General features: G+C 41.9%; 8 protein-coding genes and 1 non-coding gene across 9 annotated transcripts; 5 read left to right on the top strand and 4 right to left on the bottom strand.

Moving 5' to 3' along the window:
- Window positions 1-109: 109 nt before the first annotated feature.
- Window positions 110-6385, top strand: CDC39 (CCR4-NOT core subunit CDC39; the record flags this gene model as incomplete). Its single annotated transcript, XM_022609950.1, has 1 exon — window positions 110-6385. The coding sequence occupies one exon, from the start codon at window positions 110-112 to the stop codon at window positions 6383-6385; it is 6276 nt and encodes a 2091-aa protein (XP_022466295.1).
- Window positions 6386-6701: 316 nt separating this feature from the next.
- CDC50 (aminophospholipid translocase regulatory protein CDC50) lies at window positions 6702-7895 on the top strand (the record flags this gene model as incomplete). The annotated part of the gene is made up of 1 exon (XM_022609949.1): window positions 6702-7895. One exon carries the CDS (start codon window positions 6702-6704, stop codon window positions 7893-7895), a length of 1194 nt encoding a protein of 397 aa, XP_022466294.1.
- Window positions 7896-7986: 91 nt separating this feature from the next.
- Window positions 7987-9159, bottom strand: OCA4 (Oca4p; the record flags this gene model as incomplete). Its single annotated transcript, XM_022609948.1, has 1 exon — window positions 7987-9159. One exon carries the CDS (start codon window positions 9157-9159, stop codon window positions 7987-7989), a length of 1173 nt encoding a protein of 390 aa, XP_022466293.1.
- A 195-nt stretch (window positions 9160-9354) lies between these two features.
- KNAG0Itrna1L lies at window positions 9355-9437 on the bottom strand. The gene has a single exon. It is a non-coding gene; the product is annotated as a tRNA-Leu (tRNA).
- Window positions 9438-11315: 1878 nt separating this feature from the next.
- Window positions 11316-14906, bottom strand: KNAG0I02620 (uncharacterized protein; the record flags this gene model as incomplete). The annotated part of the gene is made up of 1 exon (XM_022609947.1): window positions 11316-14906. One exon carries the CDS (start codon window positions 14904-14906, stop codon window positions 11316-11318), a length of 3591 nt encoding a protein of 1196 aa, XP_022466292.1.
- Window positions 14907-16616: 1710 nt separating this feature from the next.
- Window positions 16617-17444, bottom strand: BUD23 (18S rRNA (guanine1575-N7)-methyltransferase; the record flags this gene model as incomplete). The annotated part of the gene is made up of 1 exon (XM_022609946.1): window positions 16617-17444. One exon carries the CDS (start codon window positions 17442-17444, stop codon window positions 16617-16619), a length of 828 nt encoding a protein of 275 aa, XP_022466291.1.
- Window positions 17445-17816: 372 nt separating this feature from the next.
- ARE1 (sterol acyltransferase) lies at window positions 17817-19634 on the top strand (the record flags this gene model as incomplete). Its single annotated transcript, XM_022609945.1, has 1 exon — window positions 17817-19634. One exon carries the CDS (start codon window positions 17817-17819, stop codon window positions 19632-19634), a length of 1818 nt encoding a protein of 605 aa, XP_022466290.1.
- A 277-nt stretch (window positions 19635-19911) lies between these two features.
- KNAG0I02590 (uncharacterized protein) lies at window positions 19912-20556 on the top strand (the record flags this gene model as incomplete). Its single annotated transcript, XM_022609944.1, has 1 exon — window positions 19912-20556. One exon carries the CDS (start codon window positions 19912-19914, stop codon window positions 20554-20556), a length of 645 nt encoding a protein of 214 aa, XP_022466289.1.
- A 264-nt stretch (window positions 20557-20820) lies between these two features.
- KNAG0I02580 (uncharacterized protein) lies at window positions 20821-22050 on the top strand (the record flags this gene model as incomplete). Its single annotated transcript, XM_022609943.1, has 1 exon — window positions 20821-22050. One exon carries the CDS (start codon window positions 20821-20823, stop codon window positions 22048-22050), a length of 1230 nt encoding a protein of 409 aa, XP_022466288.1.
- Between the last annotated feature and the right edge of the window lie 77 nt (window positions 22051-22127).

Genomic DNA, 22127 nt, shown 5'->3' with positions numbered 1-22127 from the left:
TTTCAGTCTTTTTTGAACCATTAATAGCAGGTACAGACAGACTCACAGACATTTCGAGGCCAAAAGAAACAACGATTCTTCAAATTCGGCTCCTATCTTGACTCGTTTCATGCATTTAGCCCAAATCAACCACGAATATAATTTGAAGAGAGAAAAAGAAGCGGCCCAGATAGTTTTATCACAAATCAGCTTACTGATTACACAACTCTCGAACGATAATTTTAATCACGTTTCCAAACAGATCGACTTCATATTAGACAAGTCGTTGCCAGCAGTCCGCATTAAATACTGGAAGAAACTTTTGACACTTTGTTGCGCTGATATAAAGAAAACTCACGTCTTAGATCACGAAACAAATCTAATTCACCGTCTGTTTTCCAACTTATTGAAAAACCTTCCCTTCTGTAGTCCAGAATTCATCAATTCTCTCAAAGAAAGTATTTTCAAGACCGAAGAACTTGAAAGCCAATTCAATTTAACAGATCAAGATATACAACTGACGTTGGATAATCTCACAGTTCCAAATTTGAAGGAAGTGCTTTACCCAAATATTATTCTAGACAAATTAAAACAACTGACGAAAATGAACAACCATAATATTTTACAGAGTTTACTGTCGAATTCGTCTCCGGACAATTTTGCGTCCCGACTACAAGATATGTTAGGGACTCTATCGGGGGAAGGCCTAAACGATATGGTGGCGTTGTTGCTGTCCGAAATCGTATCACCTGGTTCGCAACACTTGCAAGACGATTTAGCGCATAGTTGGGCCACACCTGTAGATATTAAACAGGCGACAGAGAGGGGGTCTCAAATCTCTAACGCTTTCAAAAGAGCTCAAGATAATTCAATAAACTGGAACCGTGTATTTAACCTGATGCAGACAAAATATTTTTTGGCAGTGGCAATATCACCTACTGCTGCATCGTTGAGTGCCCTTTTTGCATCTTTGAAATACGGGAACCTAATAGACCAATTCTTCAACTGCGACTGGAATATCTCTTTCAAGTTGATCGTGACATGTTTGCTGCATAAATGGGACCCACAACAGGGTTGTTTCAACTTGTTAACGGATACCAAAATGAGGAAAGTTTCAGATCTCATTACAAACTCGAAAAATTCATTACTATACTTAATGTCTGTGGCTACATTAGATTTGGAACTCTTCCTGCTAAGAGACGAATTAACTAATAACCCAATGTTAAAGTTTTATCAAGAATGTTTTTTCGAAGATTTTAGCCTAGTGCCAGAATACTTGTATTTGGCGCTCATTAACAACATGAAACACTTCACACTTTTGATCGAAAATAGAAGCGTCATCGATGAGATTATCGTAACGTTACTTGTCCAAGTTTTTGAAAAGACGCCTGCTGTTCTTGGTGATCTATTGAAAGTCTTAGTGAATAAGGACAAGTTGCTGCCTGACCTCACAAGAATGGTTATAACTAGAAATGACGCACCAGTTGGGGTGTTTCTAAAAGTACTATTAGACCAAAGGCAACTGGATTCTATCCTAAACAAATTTACTTTCACTGAAACATTTGGAATCTTACCAGTAGCGATTGCAATTGGTTGGAATGGCTTTGAAGAATACATGAGTTCAAATTTAACGCGGGAAAATGTACCTACCATATTGACTTTCTTGGAGGCTCAAGTGAAAATTTCCGATGCGAATTCGAGCTTCCAATCCTCTAAGATATTTGGCTTACCAGCGCTACATTTCCTCGTCACATCTCTGATGAATCTATCGCTGGCAGGAGCCACTTTGTCAAGATTTGAAAATCTTCAATATGCTATCATTATTGCATTTCCAAGAATAATCAACTTTGGAACCGGCCACGATAAGGCAATCCTAGCGAACGGTGACTTTTCCCCCATTACTCCTGATGTAGAGAAGGAAATGCAAAACTACTTGCAGCGAATGTACAGTAGTGAAATAGCAATCAAGGATGTCGTTGAGATACTCAGAAAATTGAAGGAAAGCGATGATCCAAGGAGTCAGGATGTTTTTGCCTGTATTACACACGCTGTTTTGGCCGAATGCTCGTTCTTCAAAGATTATCCGCTGGAAGCATTGGCAACCACTTCAGTGCTCTTCGGTTCCATGATTTTGTTTAACTTGCTGAATGGATTTGTTTTAGCTGTTGCCTTGACAAAGATCTTATCTTTTGCTGTGGAAGGGCCAGATTCGAAAATGTTCAAATTTGCACTTCAAGCTATTTATGCTTTTAGGGTTCGGTTGAATGATTTTCCAAAATACTGCCAGGATTTACTTCAACAGGTTCCTGGCTTGCAAACTCAAACCCAGGTATACCAATTTATTCTAGACGCTTCTCAGAAGACGAGTCGGATCAATGAAAATTCAAAAGAAAAAAATGGTTCTGCATCTATAGAGATGATACCTTTGAGGTATTTTGTGGTAGATAATTGGAGGTCACCTATTATTCAGGAAACCCCTTCAAAGGATGTTACTGAAAAAGTTCTTTTCATTGTGAATAATCTTACCATGGATAATTTTGATGAGAAGATCCAAGGGCTAAAGCAAGCTTTGACGCCAAACTACGCTACCTGGTTTTCAGGCTACCTTGTGAATCAAAGAGCGAAAACTGAACCAAATTATCACAATTTGTATGCCCGGATTTTGGTTGTTTTAAACTCTCCAGTACTGAATGACTCGATCATTAATGTTACCTTAAGACAGTTGTATCGGTTTTTAGCCGCGAAGGATATACAGTCTGTGGACAAAAAGCTGTTAAAGAATCTTTCCCTGTGGTTAGGTGCAATTACGTTGGCAATCGATAAACCCATCAAGCACAGGAATATTGCTTTCAGGGAACTGCTATTGGAAGCTTACAGGGAGCAAAGGTTGGAACTAACCATTCCCTTCGTTACAAGGGTTTTGCAAAACGCTGTAAACTCCAAAATATTCAAGCCACCCAATCCATGGACCCTAGGTATTCTACAAGTATTGCTGGAATTAAACAACAAATCAAACTGGAAGCTGAACTTGACATTTGAGGTTGAAGTATTATTCAAGCAGTTCAACATGTCTATGTCCGAATTGGAACCAACAAACTTTATTGAGACTCGGGATAGTGTTGAGGTACTTGCTGGTAACTTAGGAACCATGAGTTTAGAACAGCAACAGGCAGAGCACCAAAAACAGGGGATAATCATGCAACAATACCAACAGCATATCTTACTAAATCAACAAAGACAAAGAGTTGTTTCTCTTGCAGAGGCTCAACAGCGACCACCATCATTTGCCCCAGAAGGTAACATGCCGGCACCTGACGCACTATTTAACAATTTAGTGGGTTCGACAATATTTGTGTCTCATCCTGAGCTCAAACGTATTTTCCAGATGGCGCTAACAAAAGCCGTCCGGGAAGTTTTGGTACCTACTGTAGACAAAGCATCGAACATTGCTGTGGTGGCAACTACGAAAATTGTGGCTAAAGACTTTGCTACAGAAGTAGATGAAGTTCAAATGAAAGGGGCCGCAATCAATATGGTTCGGCAACTGGCAAAAAGTTTGGCTCGGGCAACATCAATCGACAGCTTAACAGAAAGTATCAGATCTGCTGTTCAAGTGCTGTCCCCCAACTTGATGGCATTGCCTGGTTCGCCATTGGACGACCTTGAAATAGCAATCAACGAGAATATCGGTCTATGTCTCGGAATAATTGAGGAAACCACAATAGATAAGGCGACAACAGAAATGGGTGAACAGCTAATACAGGCCATTGCTATTCGTCGTTATCATAAGGAAAGACGTGCAGATCAGCCGTTCTTGGACCCTTCTGCAAATCCTTATTCTTTATCCTTACCGGAACCTCTTGGCTTAAAAAGCTCTGGTGTCTCTCCACAACAGATGAAAATATATGAAGACTTTGGAAAAATAATTCCAAATATGGACAACTTTACGAATGGTCCCCCGGGCCCACAAACACAAGGTATGACCAATCAAACCACCTTGCTTCAAAATCAAAAAACCATTCTTCAGAATCAACAAAATGTTCTAAGCGTTCAACCTCAGCAGCCTCATTTGGTAATCCAAAACAATCAGCCGCAGCTGCAATTACAAAATCAAGCTGCAGTCCCCACTGCACCTACTGCTAACGCACTACAAGCTGAATTAGAGCAAAATCACAGAGTGCTTGTTTATTTGATGGATGTTCTAGTGGCACAAATCAAGGAGAACGCTGATAAACAGACTTTGAATGATTTAGGTGAACAAAATCAAATCAAGAACATTATTTTCCAAATTTTGACTTTCATTGCGAGAAGTCCTCAAAAAGATCAGCTAGCTCTAAAGGTTGCCCAAGCTGTTGTCAACAGTTTGTTTGCAACCAGTGAAAGCTCGCTTTGTAGGGAAGTTTTATCTCTTTTATTAGAAAAGTTGTGTTCTTTGTCCATGGTTGCTCGAAAGGATGTTGTATGGTGGCTGGTATACGCGCTAGATAGCAGGAAATTCGATGTTCCGGTGATCAGATCTTTGTTGGAGGTGAATCTGATTGACCCTGCTGAGCTTGATTCTGTACTAGTTACAGCAATGAAAGAAGAAATGGAAAAATCGATTGATTTCGTGATGAGCCTTCTGAAGGACGTTGTATTTTCTGACGAGCCCCTTCTATTGAGAATGGATTTTGTGCATACCCTTGAATACCTTGGGACTTTGTATAATCCTGAAGTCAAAATTTTTTTGGAGAGTTGTGAGAAAGAAACGGTCATGCCTGTCGCAAAGAAGACACCTGTTACCGAAACAGAAAAGTACTTTCTGGTCTTCACGGAATGGGTTAAGATATTACAGAGGGTGGACGTCAACGACACTGTTGTTTTAGCTTTCATCCAGCAAATGGTTGATAAGGGTATCATATCCACGAGTGACAGTCTGATTAAGTTTATAAAAGCTGCTTTAGAGTTGTCCGTCCTTTCTTTCAAGCAAAGTGATCCAACTGGGGAAGTGTTCACCGCCATTGATGCTCTGGGTAAGTTGCTAGTGAAATTGATGGTAGTTCAAGACTTCAATGAAGTTTCTCGTGCAGATTTCACGAACATGATATTTTCTGTCATAATGCTGATATTTTCCAAGGACCACTCCCAAAACAGCTCCGCCTTCAACGAAAGACCATACTTCAGGCTGTTGTCCAATTTGTTCATTGAATGGTCTTTTGCTAGAGGCCGTAATTTTGCTTCAATCACCAACAAGGAAACAAGAAAGGAGTTACGCAATTTCGATGTTGAATTTTATAACATATTTGCATCTTATCTGCACTCCTTGCAGCCATTTGCATTCCCAGCGTTCTGTTTTGCATGGGTTTCTTTAATATCCCACAGAATGTTCTTACCAGTGATGTTAAGTCTACCTAAGAAGGCGGGCTGGGAAAAAATGCTCATTCTCATAATCGACTTATTCAAGTTTTTGGATAAGTATACAAAGAAGGATTCTGTTACAGACGCAGTATCCGTCATCTACAAGGGCACACTTCGTATCATACTCGGCATTTCCAACGATTTCCCAGAATTCTTGATTGAAAATCATTATCAACTATTGAACAATCTTCCATGCTCGTATTTCCAATTGAAAAACGTTGTGCTGTCTGCCATTCCGACAAAAATGTGCTTCCCAAACCCCTACAACCCTACCTTACAATTGAGCAATCTGGAATCATGTCAAGAATGCCCTTCTGTATTTTATGACCCAATTAATGATCTATCCACTTTAAAGAAGCCAGTCGACAACTACTTACGGATTCCTTCCAACTCGCTTTTAAGGACGATTCTAGGTTCTGTATTCCGTTCTGAATATGACGTTAGAAATGGTGTCGGATTTGACTTTTTAAGTGTTGATTCGAAAGTTGTAAGAGCCATTGTCCTGCATGTTGGGGTTGAAGCTGGTCTAGAGAATGAAAGGACCTCCTCAAACGCTGTATTCAATCCCGAATCATCATACTACACGTTACTGTACAACATGATTCATGATGGAACAGCTGAATTGAAGTTCCAGGTTATAGAGGTGATGGTGGAACAGTTAAGATACCCTAACATCCACACTTACTGGTTTAACTACGTCTTACTAAACATGTTCACAAGTAAAGATTTTGGTGACCAAATTGCTGAGGTTCAAGAACTCATCCTAAGATGCATACTAGAGAGGATCATTGTAAATAAACCGCATCCATGGGGTGTCTCGATATTGACCACCCAGCTACTAAATCAAGATGAAGTGAATCTGCTGGAACTGGAGTTCATAAAGACTGTGCCGGAGATAGAAAAAATGTTAACATTGATGTTAAAACATACTAAACAACGCGCCTCTTCCTCCGACGGAAAGCACGTTGAGGGAAGTGGTGAGGCATCGGCCGCGACCATCGCGCACTAGGCAGCTTATCAGTTTACAGCTATTCTGTAATTATTGATCACAAAGTAGATATTGATGACCCTTGTTGTAAAATATACATACCTATAATGATTATAAATTCGAAGAGGTTTCCAACTATTTTTCTTCATTTTCTCGAAGAAGAAGTTCGAACTTTCCAAATGATTGCGATGAAGTTGAGGGAAGAACAAAAGAAAGAGGATAACGGAGACGGAAGTGCGTAGTGGGGAGATTGAGGGGCCTTAAATTCCTTTATATTTCAATTGTGCGCTGCTTATCAACACTTTTGTGGCTCACTTGAAGCTGACTAACACTCTCAATGATCAATATTTTTTGGAAAAAGAAGGCTCCAATACTGGAGGAAGAGACTGAGCCAGTGTCCCGAAAACCGCCTAACACTGCTTTCAGACAGCAAAGGTTAAAGTCATGGCAACCAATTTTGCTACCGCAAAGTGTTTTACCGTTCCTAATTCTGATTGCTTGCATCTTTACTCCTATAGGTATTGGTCTAGTTGCTTCGAGCAACCGTATTCAAGATTTGTCCATTGACTACAGTAAGTGTGATCAAGTGGCTACGAACGAATTCACAGAAATACCCAAAAAGTATGTTAGGCACCATTTTGAGAAGAAGTGGAAAAAATCCCCCCAATGGAGGCTAAATTACGACGAAGAGAACGACAATCAGGTATGTCAATTGAAATTTGAGATTCCAAACAGAATAAAAAGACATGTCTACGTCTACTATAGATTAAAGAACTTCTATCAAAATCACAGAAATTATGTTCAGTCCTTTGATAGGAAGCAACTGAGGGGTAAACCTTTGGATTGGGAGCAACTGGATACAAGTTGTAAGCCGTTGAGAGGGACTGGAGATAAAGCTATATATCCATGTGGGCTAATTGCAAATTCGATGTTCAATGACACATTCGCCCATCGATTTGAATCGGTTGACGACAATGGTACGAACTACCATTTAACAAATAAAGGAATATCGTGGAAAATAGATCGGAAGCGATTTAGGAGGACACAATATAATGCATCACAAATAGCGCCTCCCCCAAACTGGGCTAAAAGATTTCCAAATGGCTATACGGATCAAGACATTCCCAACATCCATAGATGGGAAGAGTTCCAGGTTTGGATGAGAACAGCTCCATTCCCTAAGTTCTATAAATTGGCTTTGAAGAACGAGTCTTCTCCATTGCCGGCAGGTAACTACACTTTTGACATTGGGCTGAATTATCCAATCTCATATTTTGGTGGTAGTAAGACATTTGTACTGACAACCTTGGGTATACTCGGTACAAGGAATTTGTCAATGAGTATAATGTTTCTGATAGTGGCAGGATTATGTGCACTGTTTGCATTGATATTCCTTACTGGGATGACGTTCCGGCCAAGGGTTTTGGGTGACCACTCTCGTATCAACTTTGACGAGGATTCTAACACTAACGAAACTCAAATGGATCACGATTTGATCCAAGATTTGTCCCCACTAAGGGAAATTCTGTAAAAAACCTTTACTAAGCCTTTAAACTAAGAGGCAGTTATCCAGATCAGCTAGCCGCATTTCATCAAGTAATGCCTACATTAACTCAGATCTATTATGTAAAAATGTGCTCTTTATAAAAATGGTGAACATTAGGAACGTTCTCCTTTTCCCACAAATCTCTCTGATATGTGAACCACGAAGGTAGATTTGCCTCTCGCGGTATTTGTAAAGTTAATGCATCTGCCTTTGTATTCGGGCTTTTGTAGTAGTTATACCGGCCATTTTCTTTCCCGTTGAAAGCCAATCTATATCGGTGACCAAATATGCCCAGATTTGAGGTACTTCTTTGCATTCCTGCGGATATACTACTGACAAGATCACCATTTGTCAAATTCAGTCGTTCATTCTTTTCTGCTTCCTCCACCATTTTTAACAAACGATGAGGTACCTGGGGAGGGTCGGATAGGTCGTGCTCTGATACAACGATTACATTAGATAATTTCCTTTGCCTTTCCTCTGCTATCGGATCAACTGCTAAGTTTTCAGTGTTATTTATCCTCACAGTTTTCCCCGCTAGGGCTTGCCGAATATCTTCTTGATCTTGTTCCACGGCTATATCAATAAGGTCTAAAAAAGTTTCTGCAAAGTAAGAGCGATTTTTCCCGGAGTATAGCCTGTACTCGTTTATAATAGATGATATGCTCCATTTTTGTATCTTTCGAAGAATGCCAATAATCAGGGCAGTTTTGTCTATCAATAAGATGTTATAATTTTGGCAATCTAATAACTTGCGAAAGGTCTTTTTCAAACACGAGCTCTTAATAAGCATCAGGTCATTTCTGTCGTTCAAGCTATACGTTGAGTCCCCCATCTTATTCAAATTAATCAAATCGTCGTTCCTACTAGCCCTGTTACCTTCATTCGCAACCGAGTCAGGATTTCTATTTGGGTACTTAGCAAGTGACGTTGACTTAGTAATGTTCGTGCTGCTCTTCTTTTCCTCTTTCTGTGTGGCGTGCAAATCCTCTGCCTCATTCGATCCTGGGTTATTATCATTATTTATGGGGGCTCCAGCAGTTGATATGTCTGCTATCCTTATGACGCTCCATTCAATGGACGATCTATTGAAAAACTCTTTGAAGAACTTTGAAGGTTCTTGACCGCCAATGTACACTACCGATTTCAGGCTAAGAGTCTCTATAAATGACAAGTTCAAGGTTTCCACCTTGGAACAACGATAAATCCCTTCTTCGGCAATTCCAAAATTAGCTGGCGGTACAAGCATGACTCTCTTCGTTTTTCTATTCCTCCAATGTACCCTACCGTGGACTGTACAACGGATTGCACGGTGTCGAAATGCTATAAAGTCAACGAAAGTGGCCTAAGAATCTTCACGGCTATGCTTCCCGTCCACATGGAGAGCATCCATTCTTCATAACTCAAAGTACTGAATTGACAAGAAAAAGTTTAAAAAAAATACTGAAGGATGCGAGGTTCGAACTCGCGCGGACACAGTCCAACAGATCTTAAGTCTGCCGCCTTAGACCACTCGGCCAACCCTCCTTAAAATAGTTTCGAAAAAAATGAGTTTTGTCCTTTTTTATTCCACATTATATATCATGGTGCTTTACATGATACACTAATTTAGAGATAAATCTTACAGATTGTTTCATTTGAACAGTTTTGCAAAATCAATCAGTTTTTCATGGAGATAAACACACACGGGTTCCAGCATTTAAAGGTCTTGGTCAGATATCACCTACTAAAATGATTGAGCACGCCAGCACGCCAGCACCCAGCCTCACAGCATTGTTGAAGTTTCTAAACTGTATTGTCAATTTTGCATTCACCCTTGGCTATTGTGGTCCTCATATTTGTGTCTGTACTTGGGGCGTACAGTACAGCGTTCAAGATAGTATCCAAACACCCCGTGATGCCGACAATGTCTTTTGCAGTTGCCTTTCCTTTTTTCTTTTCAGATTGGCTAACTGGGCTCCCCACAATGAAAGAGCTATTCCATTGCGTGCAAATATGGCCGAGGCAGCGTCCATGTGAAGAGAAGTTTAAAAATGATTTTGAATCGTCCTCCCCTTTGTGAAAGGTGATAAAAGAGTACATTGCTCACCAACCTAGAAAAGTCGATGAGCTGGCACTTGACTCTAAAGCTTCGGATATGGTTTAACCGCGCTAGCCAAACATTTAAGCAAGTCAGTGAAGTCCTATGGTGCCATTAAAAGGGCTTTCTTATTAAGGAAGCGTTTCGAGAACGTCGGGGATGTTGATAATGAACTCAGAGTTGCCATAATGGATGCGGCAGAAGATTTGAAATATCTGACTTACAATCTTTTTGGGGTGATCACTGGTCTCGCCTTTGTCCTGGTATGTTGAACAAAGGCCTTCCATTTGTGTTGCAGTATCGGCGATCCTGATTACCATCGAAGTAATAATATGGATTCAGGTGCTCGTCAAAGACCTCAATAAACGTAAAGCAGCTCCCTTTCCCTTTTCTCCGTACTGTACAGCTATATAAAAAGTTGTGTTCATGGTTTATACCCTTTTCCTCTCTTTTTTATAATCGGTTATGTTGAGAATGCAACCCACTGAACAAGCGTCTTACGTACTTTATTAGTTTCGGGTTGAATAAATTGTGGTAAGGATTAGCGACTGAAGTATGCTATCTTAATCAAGCTTGGCTACCATTAGTCATGAAAATTTTGACCTTCTTCCAGTGGTAAGTTCTCATCTCTTCTATAAAAGGATGGGAATGAATAATCTCAACGCACGAGGATAGCACATGACTCTTCCTGTGTAATGGATTCATGGATCCACTGCAGTATGCAATACATTACTAGTATATATTATAATGCAAATATGTCCAGAAAAACTTTCAGACACCTGGATACCTTATTGCCTGGGATGTATATAAACTCAAAAAGTATTCATTTCGACCTGTTTTAAACCAAACCCCGAAAATGACAGTTAGAGGGGAAGAAGATAATGTGAGGACAAATTGTGGCCCTCCCTTTTAAGCTGGACTCGTAACCCTTTCCTTGTCGAATTCCGTACTTTGGAAAATTATAAGCCCGATAGGCGAGGAGAACCCTCGGGACGTGCGGATAGCAACATTATATGGAAGACATATAAATCCATGATATCTGCGCCGTCAGCTTTCAAAACTGTCTCAGAATCCCGGAACCAACACTAAATGTACATGCACAAGTACAACTAGCATAATTAATAAAAACATATATACGGTGTAAATATGAATATACAATGTCCTTACATATATTACCTACCGGAACCTACGTGAGAGAGGTTGCCCCACTGACAATTAAATCCTCGCTAGACAAAAAGGTATAATGATACAAAGTTTTAGGGTTAATTAAGTACATATATTTTAACACAGTTATACATAGTCGTCTCTCCGACACATATGATCTATCAGAACAATACTAAAAGCAATATGAGCGTAGACATGGTCAGAGAGAAAACATCAGGTCTCTTCTGAAAGTTGGAGGCAATATTCGATTGCGTTTCAATAATTAGAGGTGGAGAAGGACTTGTAATTACTGACACCAATGGGAGTGTTGTTGTCCTAGGACGTATTCCGGTACTGGATTTAACTCTGGAGGATGGCAATTCAACCGGGCTTTCCGTTGTGGAAACATGGTATAGGTGGGTATTCGTATGAGTAACATCAAGAGTATTTTGAAGAGTTCTTGTCGATCGATCACTGTTTGATACTCCAACAGCAATTGAAGTATGTAAGGAACCGACGAGAACTGATGAAGTTGCGGTCACATGCCTTCCCTCATCATACCCATATTTAGTGGACCGAGTTTTGGAAAAATGAGCTCCAGGAACTTCACCTGACCTTAAACGGCTAGTTTTAGTTAGAAAACGTGTTTGTGTATCTTCATTGTGTATGGAGGTTAGTGTAGTAGTTGTTTTGAAATGTGCTGTCGCAGTTGAAATTGAAGAGTTCCATTGACCCCGAGGTTTACGAGTACTTGTTTCTGAAGCCTTGCTACTGAATGTACTGACGGTAGAAACAGACTTTACGTTCATGGTTGATTGGGTCGAGCTCTTTCCCTCAGCTTTTCTTTCCGTAGTTAAAATGGCCGTGGAGCTAGCAATTGAGTTTAATTCAACGCTTGACAATGAACGACTCATATCAGATGTGATTGAGTTGCTAGTTGATCTAGAAATCAATAAAGGTATGGTAGAGGTAGAAACTGGGACCTGATAAACGTTTGAACTTTCATGGAAGGTAGTCAAGTTCTCTGATGAAGAGACAGTTTGTCTCGATGATGAAAGGACCTTACTTGACTTTATCTTGCTAGAAAAGTATGATGAAGCTGATGAATGCAGGGTTGAGTCCAAAGAAGCTGTAGTTGCACGATGTTTTAAAGATTTCGATGATCCTTCCAATGGTAGTGATGAGATGCGTAATTCAGAACCGGAAAATAAGCTAGATGATTTCCCAGATACAGTAGATGGCCAGTTCGCAGTTGAGGTGACGCTCGAAACAAGGCTCGTACGGGAGGTGGTCTTTCTAGACGAGGCAACAGAACTCGTCAATGGCGAGGCGGTAGACGATACTGGGCGCGATGCAACGTTGGATGGGTAGACAACAACAATATGTCTGGCTCTGAAGGCAGCATCCAAGGATTGCTGCAATCTCGTGGAATACCACGGAACACCACTTATCAACCCACAGACAGAAACGGTATCCACCATCGTGACAATGTTGGACCAATTAGGCTCAGATCTGGTAGCGGCAATATCCGAAGCAGCAGAGGCAACAGCCTGTGGGTATCTCATGCTCGTGCGGAGCTCGTTGTACGAGTCGTATTCGCTCTGATGGTGGGCAATATCGTTCGCATACACGGACAACTCAACAGCCTGAACCCGCGGATCATAAAAGAATAACGTCGTCCAAGGAACAGCCGAGCTCGATGGAGCAATGCTGACACTCGATGCAACAGTAGTCGCGTAAGAAGCTGTCGATGAAACAGATGCAAGTTCGGAGCTCGTGGACTCAGAGGAGGCAACAGAGGAAGGGGTAACCGAAGAAGAAGCGATAATGACCAAAGTGGTCGTCCCCGTTTCCAAATCACCTGCAGAACCAGTCTTGGTGAAAAACGACACAAATTCCGTCCTCGAACGCTCCATGGCATCAAGTCCTGTTATGGTGTACGCCGAAGGCAACGTGAACGGAACAGTCGTCGTGGTCGTCCCGGTTTCCAGGTCGCCAGCAGACCCGGTTTTCGTGAAGTACGAAATGATCTCGGTGACGGATCTGCTCGTGCCGTTTGCAGCTGTTATGGTGTACGCCGAAGGCAACGTGAACGGAACAGTCGTCGTGGTCGTCCCGGTTTCCAGGTCGCCAGCAGACCCGGTTTTCGTGAAGTACGAAATGATCTCGGTGACGGATCTGCTCGTGCCGTTTGCAGCTGTTGTGGTGTACGCCGAAGGCAGCGTGAAGGGAACAGTAGTTGTGGTCGTCCCGGTCTCCAGGTCGCCAGCAGACCCGGTCTTCGTGAAGTACGAGATGATCTCAGTAGCAGAGCTGTCATTCCCGTTAGCAGCTGTCGTGGTGTACGCAGATGGAATTGTGAAGGGAACAGTAGTTGTGGTCGTCCCGGTCTCCAGGTCGCCAGCAGACCCGATCTTCGTGAAGTACGAGACGATCTCAGTCACGGAGCTGTCATCCCCGTTAGCAGCAGTCGTGGTGTACGCAGATGGAACCGTGAATGGAATCGTGATCGTGGTCGTACCAGTCTCCAGTCCCTTGTCAGCTCCCGTCTTCGTGAAGTACGAAACCACTTCTGTGGCGGAGCTTCCTGCTTCGTCGGTCGCAGTGGTGCTATATTCAGAAGGTATAGTGAATGGAATGGTGGTCACAGAGGTCAATGTTGCTACGCTCCCATATCTGTCAGTGGTAGGGTAAAACGAAAGCAGCTCTGTTGCAGTGCTATCCACCCCAGCCGCCACAGTGGTTGTTGTTTCTGGCAATTGAGTGTATGCAGGAGGAATCCAAGGACTTTTGTCACATGGCATACACGCGCTTGGAAGAGATGCATCTGGAGGAGGTGCATTATAGTACAAAGCATTGTTTGCCAAATCAAGCCCAATATGATTGGAGATTTGTTTTTGCTTGAACAACGAGTTGGTATATCCTGTACCAATGTTGAACTTATGCGAAATGAAAATAAAGATACTGAATGACAGGACACCAGTTTTAGTATCGTAGGAGTGACTAACAATTGAAGTACCAAAACTCAGAAAATTCCCGTTACCAAAACCAGCAACCTTGATATTATCAGTTTTCCCCTTCGTGTCCACGTAGATGATGGACGAGGAGGAAGACATGTAGAGCGTTTGAGGACCTAATGTACCCATGTTTGTAGATTGGATAGCGTACACAGTGTTATCCCCAATGGTGATACACCCTGAACCGCCGATCGAAGCGTCTAGGTATGCCTTGACGTTTTTCAAGCAGATGGTCCCATCGTTTGTAATCGTCTTTCCCTTGATGTTCACCGCGCTTGAATAGCCAGAACTTTCATCTTGGCCAAAGTAAATCAGTCCCTTGTTGTTCAAGGTGGTACTGGGTTGCAATGTAAACCCGTTGTTGTTCACGTTGGCACCGTTGAAGTATATCTCACCTGAATTTTCGATGGTCGTGCCACCCCACGTCATACTCAAAGCGGCAGAGGAATTACGGTTGTCGACGACAATGTGGCCAGTGTTGACCAACGAACCTCCAGTGAAATCTGTAGTTAGCTTCCCATCCGAGGAGTCAGCGTTACCAATGTATAGAGCACCATCGACGTTAACATTACCGCCAAAGTTCTGTGTAGCGCCATGTATCATGGCCAAGTAGGCGCCAGAGTTGACATCGACATCCTCGGTGCCAGCGACGGAACCCGCCAAAATTGTATCTGTAGACACAGAGATTGACGCGGCAAATCCGGCAATACATAGCAAGGCAGTTGCAATATAATTCACTAAACCTCGTTTCAACATTACTCTCTGCCCCTTTCATAATTTTTGTGAGTAATTAGTATTGGGGAAAATCCATCGTTGCCAATATATACCTATGAAGCCTGTTCACCATTTTACTGAGTCTCTCTCTCTCTTTCTTAAGCTGGGTGACACGTCCCATCGCGACTCGAGGTTTCCGCCATTACTCTTTTCAGTTACTCGTTCCTTTCAGATTAATTGGCAATTAGAAGAAACTCAGAACAATTATCGCCGCATGTACTCGTAAACGCGACTCATTTTTTCAAGTTTGGTTTATTTGACGCTTAGTGATTCCAAACAATGGACAAATGCATCCTTTGTATGATCATCGTTTAAGGATCCAACATTCACGAAATTCATCTTGTGATGGCCGGGTAGTCTCCAAATTTCATATCTATTGAGAAGTGTCAGAGTTGTAAAGTACGAGGACTCTCCATTGAACAAAGGCATCAAGCAAGGCTGGTAGCTTAACGGTTTCTTAAAGAAACATGATGAGATGGCTCGTTCTAATAAAGTTTTCTGACTGCGGGTTTACACCACCGTTGCATGCAATTTGGTGTAATTTTTTATTGTAATAGTACGGTAGTTAATCCAGAATAAACTGAGAGTAAACTACCCGTTATTGTACGAAATTTTTTGCCTTAGAACCACATCATTTTTTGCTGATTTGGCACACAGAACTAATTTGTTCGTTGTAAATAATTCACTCGCCACACGGCGCCTGTTAGAGAATGGAGAAGCTCACATCATTCCCTGTACGTTCCCGATAGTGCTTGCCTTTGGCCGCACCAATGGTACAGAAGCAGATGTAAACGGTCAATGTTATTACCAAGAGGCCGTCGGTGATGTTAAACCTTAGCTAACTCTTCTTTTCTTTTGACAAGTTGTTCCCCTCTTCGCAGAAAACTAATCGGAGGTTTATTACTCGTACCAATTGAATCGAAGAAGTTGTGCTATGTCTGGGAGTAACTAAATAAAAACAATTGGTGCCTCTTTCCCCACGTCGCAAGATGTCGTATAACCCTGGTTAGAATCAAACAGGGAAGACAAGCGTGTACTACTTACTGGTCACGATTCCCCAAATAGGAATTCGACCACGCGAAATCTCGGTAGAGTAGTGGGGTTCCTTGTAATGGCATTTCCTGTTCGTAAAAACCAAGCGCTCCGGTTTCGTTCTATATACGTCAAATTTTCGTTTAAACGCAGGTAACAAAAGATTTTTTACAATATGTGCCTGTATTATATTTTTCTTGTAGATTTGAACTGTAATTGAGAGAAAACTCTTACATCTGTGGTCTCGTTGTATAAAGTTGTTGCGTTCGATGCCCTCTTTGTGAGGCGTCTTTGATAACTATACCCATGCCTCAACGCGCATGAGGTGATATTTTTTCTTTTCTTGAGTTATTTATGTACTGTGCGACTGTTTTGTTTTGCATTCGCCTGCTAAAGCTCTCAGAATAGTGGTATAAACAACTCATGTAGGTGAGGAAAAATGCAGTCTCTTAGTTACCCAGTCGCTTTTGATTTTCATGGGAGCTTATTCCAATATATACAGTAAAGAAGCCTTTAAAACATTACGGTGTATGAGGCTGTTTCCTTAGAACATATTATTGAACCCAGCATGACCTATTTGATGCATACAAGAAGACAAGATAATTGTCTTCCAATTATTTTGGATATATAAACACAAACACTCTCTCTCCCAGAAAGATTTTAAAAGCGAGGTCTTCTCTTTCTACCTGTGAATTTGGACTCCATGGCGACTTTCCTCCCACGTCTTTTCATGAGTTCCTTTTTCCTCATAATGTAAGTCTTGTTGGACTCGATTTCTTTACCATTCTTAGCTCTCCTTTTCTGCAGAGCGTTGCGCAGTGACCTTTCTTGTTCATCCATGGTAACACCTTCCAAGTTAACCTGGCTCTCGTCTGCCCTTGGTGCACCAGAACTTAGAACCAAGTAGTACTTCTTGTTCTTCTTGGATTCTGGATCATCAATTACCAACCCACCACTGAACCCAGCTACTTTTGCAGCTTGTAATATATCATCGACTTGCTGGTCGTTTTTCGGGTAGAATTGAGCGCAAAACTTCCCACCTTTCCTGAGCGACGAAAATAGCGTGTTGAAGAACCTCATCAGACGCCTTTTCGGATCATTGTACGACGTATCCGCGTTACAAAGCCATTGGATCGCACTGATGCTAATAGCTGCATCGAAGGACCCAGCACGGAACGGCACTCCGACACCCATATCCTGCAACATCAAGTCACCGTCGAGCTCTCTTGTAAGCCCGGTGGCCAGCATGCTCGGCGATATATCAAGACCACACCACATATGGCCCTCCTCGGAGAGGATCTCACCGCTGAGACCGGACCCACACCCAACATCCAGCACAAAACTGTTTGCCGGAATGTTAAGTAACTCCAGAGCCCTCAGAGTCATCTTCGCCTGGATATGCTGTACTCTGGTCGATGCAGTGTATTTCTTCGACTCAGAATCATTGTAGAAAATCTCCGGTGGAGCCAAATCCTCGGGACGAGACATGCTAGTGTATTATAATGCTGTATGTACTCTGCACGCAACAAATCGTACTCTCCAATGCTCATCTCATCGCAAAAGTCTCTCACTATGTCTTAAGCAAAATCGTGAAAAAAAAAAAACTTTTCAGAAAAATCGATTACTTAATTAAACGTCACTTTACACGGGAAATGGGAACCTTATTACGTCTTTACCAGATCTGGGAACGGTTGACGTTTCTCTTGAAAGGAGGGAAGTACGAAGCTGTTTTCCACTTATGCCCTCATTTCCAGGGTGTCTTTGGCCTTTTGTTGTTACTTATCTTGGTCGTAAGGTAAGCACACTCAACGATTGTTTCTTTGTTCTGGAAAGGCACACACGATAATTGCCTAAACGAAAATGAGTGAAGAGAAAGAACTGCTCGAGGATGAAGAGTTTCTTCGCATTCAGAGGCTGAACTCTTTGGATAACCTTGAGAGACGGAGATCGATTGTTTATGATAAGCCTGTCCCCGATTTGCCTGGTGAGGCCGATGCCGAGGAGGAAAATGAGGGGAGCGATCGCAACAGTGATGCAAGTATCGCAAGCTCTGAGGAAACGAGCAAGTCTAAAGATGAAGTTCTGACGGAAGAGAAGAAAGTTGAGATTGAGGATGAGATGCTGAAACGTTACCTGACGAGTCTGCACAACATTGAAAAGAGAAGGTACAAGAGGGACACTAACACGGCAATTTCATTTTTCTCAGACGTTGATTTCGACCAAAGACCGACTCTACTGGATGACGCTATTGCAACACCACTAATATCCACATTCGAGGGTCCAGTGTTGGAGAAACAGATTAAGGCGTTTGAAAAGGTCAAGAGGGAAATAAAAGATGACCTTAAAAAAGCTGAGAGTTTGGAGGGGAAGGACAAAGTAGCCATCCCACGGTTGGAATTTGACTTCACTGGTCTTTACATTATGATGTGGATGATATTTGGATGGATCGCCATTAGAGGTATGGTTGACTACTATGTGTTCCATGATGGGGACTTGAAACATATCTTCATTTGGAATTTGATGACGGAAAAATGGCAGATTGTCTGGCCCCTAGACGCTGCAATGTGGGCCACTAGTTTCATAGTGGTTCCAATTCAATGGCTGGTCAAATATAACGTTATAAGCTGGAACCCATTGGGAAGATATCTTGTTGTTGTCTTGGAGCTCTTCCATGTTTTCTTTTTCAATCATCTGGCCCACAACGTCTTTTGCCTGAACTGGATCTCCAGGATCTTCTTCTTCCTCCACTCAATTGTCTTCATTATGAAAATGCACTCCTTTTCATTTTTCAACGGCTACCTATGGAATATCAAAAGGGAATACGAGTATTCGACGAAGGCACTAGCAAAATGTAAAGACACGGCATCCACACAATTGACCGAGACACTTGAAAGAAGCAGAAACTTCTGTGAGTACGAACTAACCACTCAGTCGACGTCTGTGAAATTCCCTGACAATATCTCCTTAAGAAACTATTTCTTATTCACTTTATTCCCCACTGTAGTTTATCAAGTCGAATATCCAAGAACCAAAAGAATAAGGTGGTGGTACGTCCTCGAAAAAATGTGTGCCATTTTTGGTATTATATTTTTGATGATGATGTGTGCCCAACTATTTGTCTACCCTGCCTGCATGAGGGCAACAGAAATGCGTCAGACTACGTGGCCCGACCTTGCTACCAGTACAAAGGAATTTTTCTATCTGCTAGCGGAATTAATCCCAGGGATGACAATTTTATACCTTTTGACGTTCTATCTGATTTGGGACGCGATCTTGAACTTCTTTTCTGAATTGACAATGTTTGCAGACCGTTACTTCTACGGTGATTGGTGGAATTGCGTCATATGGTCCGAGTTTTCTCGTATTTGGAACGTCCCGGTGCACAAATTTTTATTGAGACACGTTTACCACAGTTCTATGAACCATTTCAAATGGGGTAAACTTCAAGCCACTATCTTCACGTTTGTTTTGAGTGCAATATTCCATGAATTGTCCATGTACGTCATCTACCAGCGGTTCAGACCTTATTTGTTCCTATTCCAATTATCGCAATTGCCAATGACCTACATGTGCTCCTTCCCACCATTAAAGGGTCAGCACGCCCTTTTGAACATTCTTTTCATATTTGGTGTTTGTACTGGCCCCTCGGTTATCACCTGCTTATACATAATTTACTGAAGTAGATGAGACCGACTTGAAAAGTGATTTAACGCGATATATATATATATATATATATATACAGTTTATGTTTAAAGATGTTTGTATATGTTTTTTTGTAAATCATGGTCTTCTCAAACTCTACAAGCAGCGCCTTGAAGCTTTCGAGAGTCAGTAATAATAACATCGTTTTTATCATAAAATTTTTTCCCAAATTTAAATCTCATCGGAGAAGTTCTTTAATGAGTGTAGAACTAGCTACGGTACAGCACAAACCATACAAGAAATCATAACGGTAATGAATATATGGGTAGCAGCAAGTGACGGCAGACTAGACGTAGTCAAATCTTTTTTAACCGACTCCACTGGGCTGACGGCTAACTCTGCAGATCCGAATGGTTATACACCGATTCACGCAGCTGCTGCATATGGACACATCGATATGCTTCGGACTCTATGTCGAGAGTACGACGGTGACATCAACATTAGAGATGCTGACGGAGACACGCCGTTGCATCACATAGAAGATGTCGCCACTGCTACTTTCATTATCGAAGAATTGAATGGTGCCTACAATTTGACCAATAATGAGGGAAAGACTGCATTACAAGTATTTGAGGAAAATGCAGAAGATCCGGATCTAATAGAATACATGAAACTGAAATGTGGTATTCCGCTACAAACGGACAGTTTTGGTATCGACAAAGACGAACTGGCCCAATTCAAGGATAATATACATTATACTCTTCAAAATGAGACTGCATTTGACGACTTGGACGAGGAATCGCTGGCGCGTAGGAAAAAACTAGAGGAAATTATTCAAGGTGATAACGCTGAGCAGGAGCTTGAGAACTACATTAGAGAGATGATCAGATCGTCCCAGATACTAGATGGTTCAACGGAATCCCATGATGAGGAACCGGACACCAAACGGAGACGATAATTAGTGTACTTTCTCATATATCCCACATTTTAAATCAAGACGTATATATATTTGAACAAAGTTAGCGTCCGAGTCAAAGGAGAAGTATTTGGATGCGACTGTTTGCAGCTAACGGTGATGCTACGGCGCTATGAGATTTCATAAGCAAAACTGAAGAAAAAAACACAATTGTCAAAAAAGTGAAAAAATGGCAATCTTCAACAGAAAAGACCTGACGCTGCTGAAGAAAGCAATTGAAGAAGTAAACCAAGCCTGCATTCCGCCATGTCTGCCCTATTAGGTCCGCTGACCTCCTTTATGGAAACTGTGAATTCATTGAATGCTAATTATAATGCATTGTCCTATGAGGAACTAACTGCCATGGGATTCGTTCAGAGATTAAAACTTTACAATTGGACGTTCGAAATGTTCTCTGTCGGTATTGTTCTATTCATGTTCATCACCTATAGAATTGGTGTTTCAATGAATCTGTCTCGTGCAGACAAGTTTTTCGATTCAATCCATGCTGTTTTGAAGAACAACCTTGGGTTTTCCCGGGTTGGATTGGCCACCTCAGACCCAAACGGTCGCAAGATGTATTTGGACCAACACCTTCACACCTGGTTTACCACTTTCGCAACTGGTCGCTCCTCCATTTCCAGTGTTAACGTCCAATTGCATTTATTTGGTCGTAACAATCCTGTCAATCTGTCAATTGATTTCTTAATTGGGTTCTTCCTTCCAAGCTTGAAGTTCGACCATTTGGAAGAGTATTGCGAGGTGATTCTACAGCCTAACGGGGTCTACGTCGGTAGCGACGAAGCTAAAGTTAACGGGAATGCCAATGAACTCTTGGGTAATTTCAAGTTCACCACTTCCATCGTCAACAAGTCTGTCATGACCGAGGTTCGTAACAAAAACTACTTCCTGTCTTTGACGCATGTGACAGAGAATGACAAATTGCCAAGGGAATACGCTTTCATGTCTGAGACGAACCAATTGAACGATTTTATCTACAAGTACGCTAAGCCAACCTTCAACGAAGAGGTTCTAGCCAAGGTCACTCACTTGTTAGAATTCATAAGTTTCACCGACCTGCCAGCCCAAAAGCCAGAGACGGAACAAGAATGGAACTCGAAACAGCAGCCACGTTGTGTGATCCGTTGTAAAGTGCCCACTTCAAAGAAAGACCTTAAGTTAGTCAACGACGTCGTTGTTGCTGCTGTAGAGGTCTTTGACAACTTCACTAAGGACCTTGTCCAGAAATCTTCCACTGTGTTCATCACTCCTGATATGCTGAAGAAGACCAAGGCCACGCGTCAACAGGAGCTGTCCAAGATTGTCAAAAATGCTAAAAAGATAGCAGCGGAGAAGGCTCTGGAAGATAAGAAGGAGGCCGAGAAGGAGAAGAGACGTGAATTGAAGAAATCGGGCAACCTAGAGAAAAGCGATCAAAAAATGAAGGAAAAGAGAGAGAGACGTTTGAGAAACAAACAACGGACCAGAATGCAGTGATTTGCACAGGGTTCGTCGAGCATTTGACGATATCCCAGATCCCAGCTTCCCTCCTTTCTTTTTTCTTTATTGTTATC

This window comes from Huiozyma naganishii, chromosome 9 (assembly GCF_000348985.1).
Source record: "Huiozyma naganishii CBS 8797 chromosome 9, complete genome".
In the NCBI taxonomy this organism is placed as follows: Eukaryota; Fungi; Ascomycota; class Saccharomycetes; order Saccharomycetales; family Saccharomycetaceae; genus Huiozyma; species Huiozyma naganishii.
The sequence above is the reverse complement of the archived record's forward strand: the minus strand, read 5'-3'. Positions and strand labels throughout refer to the sequence as shown.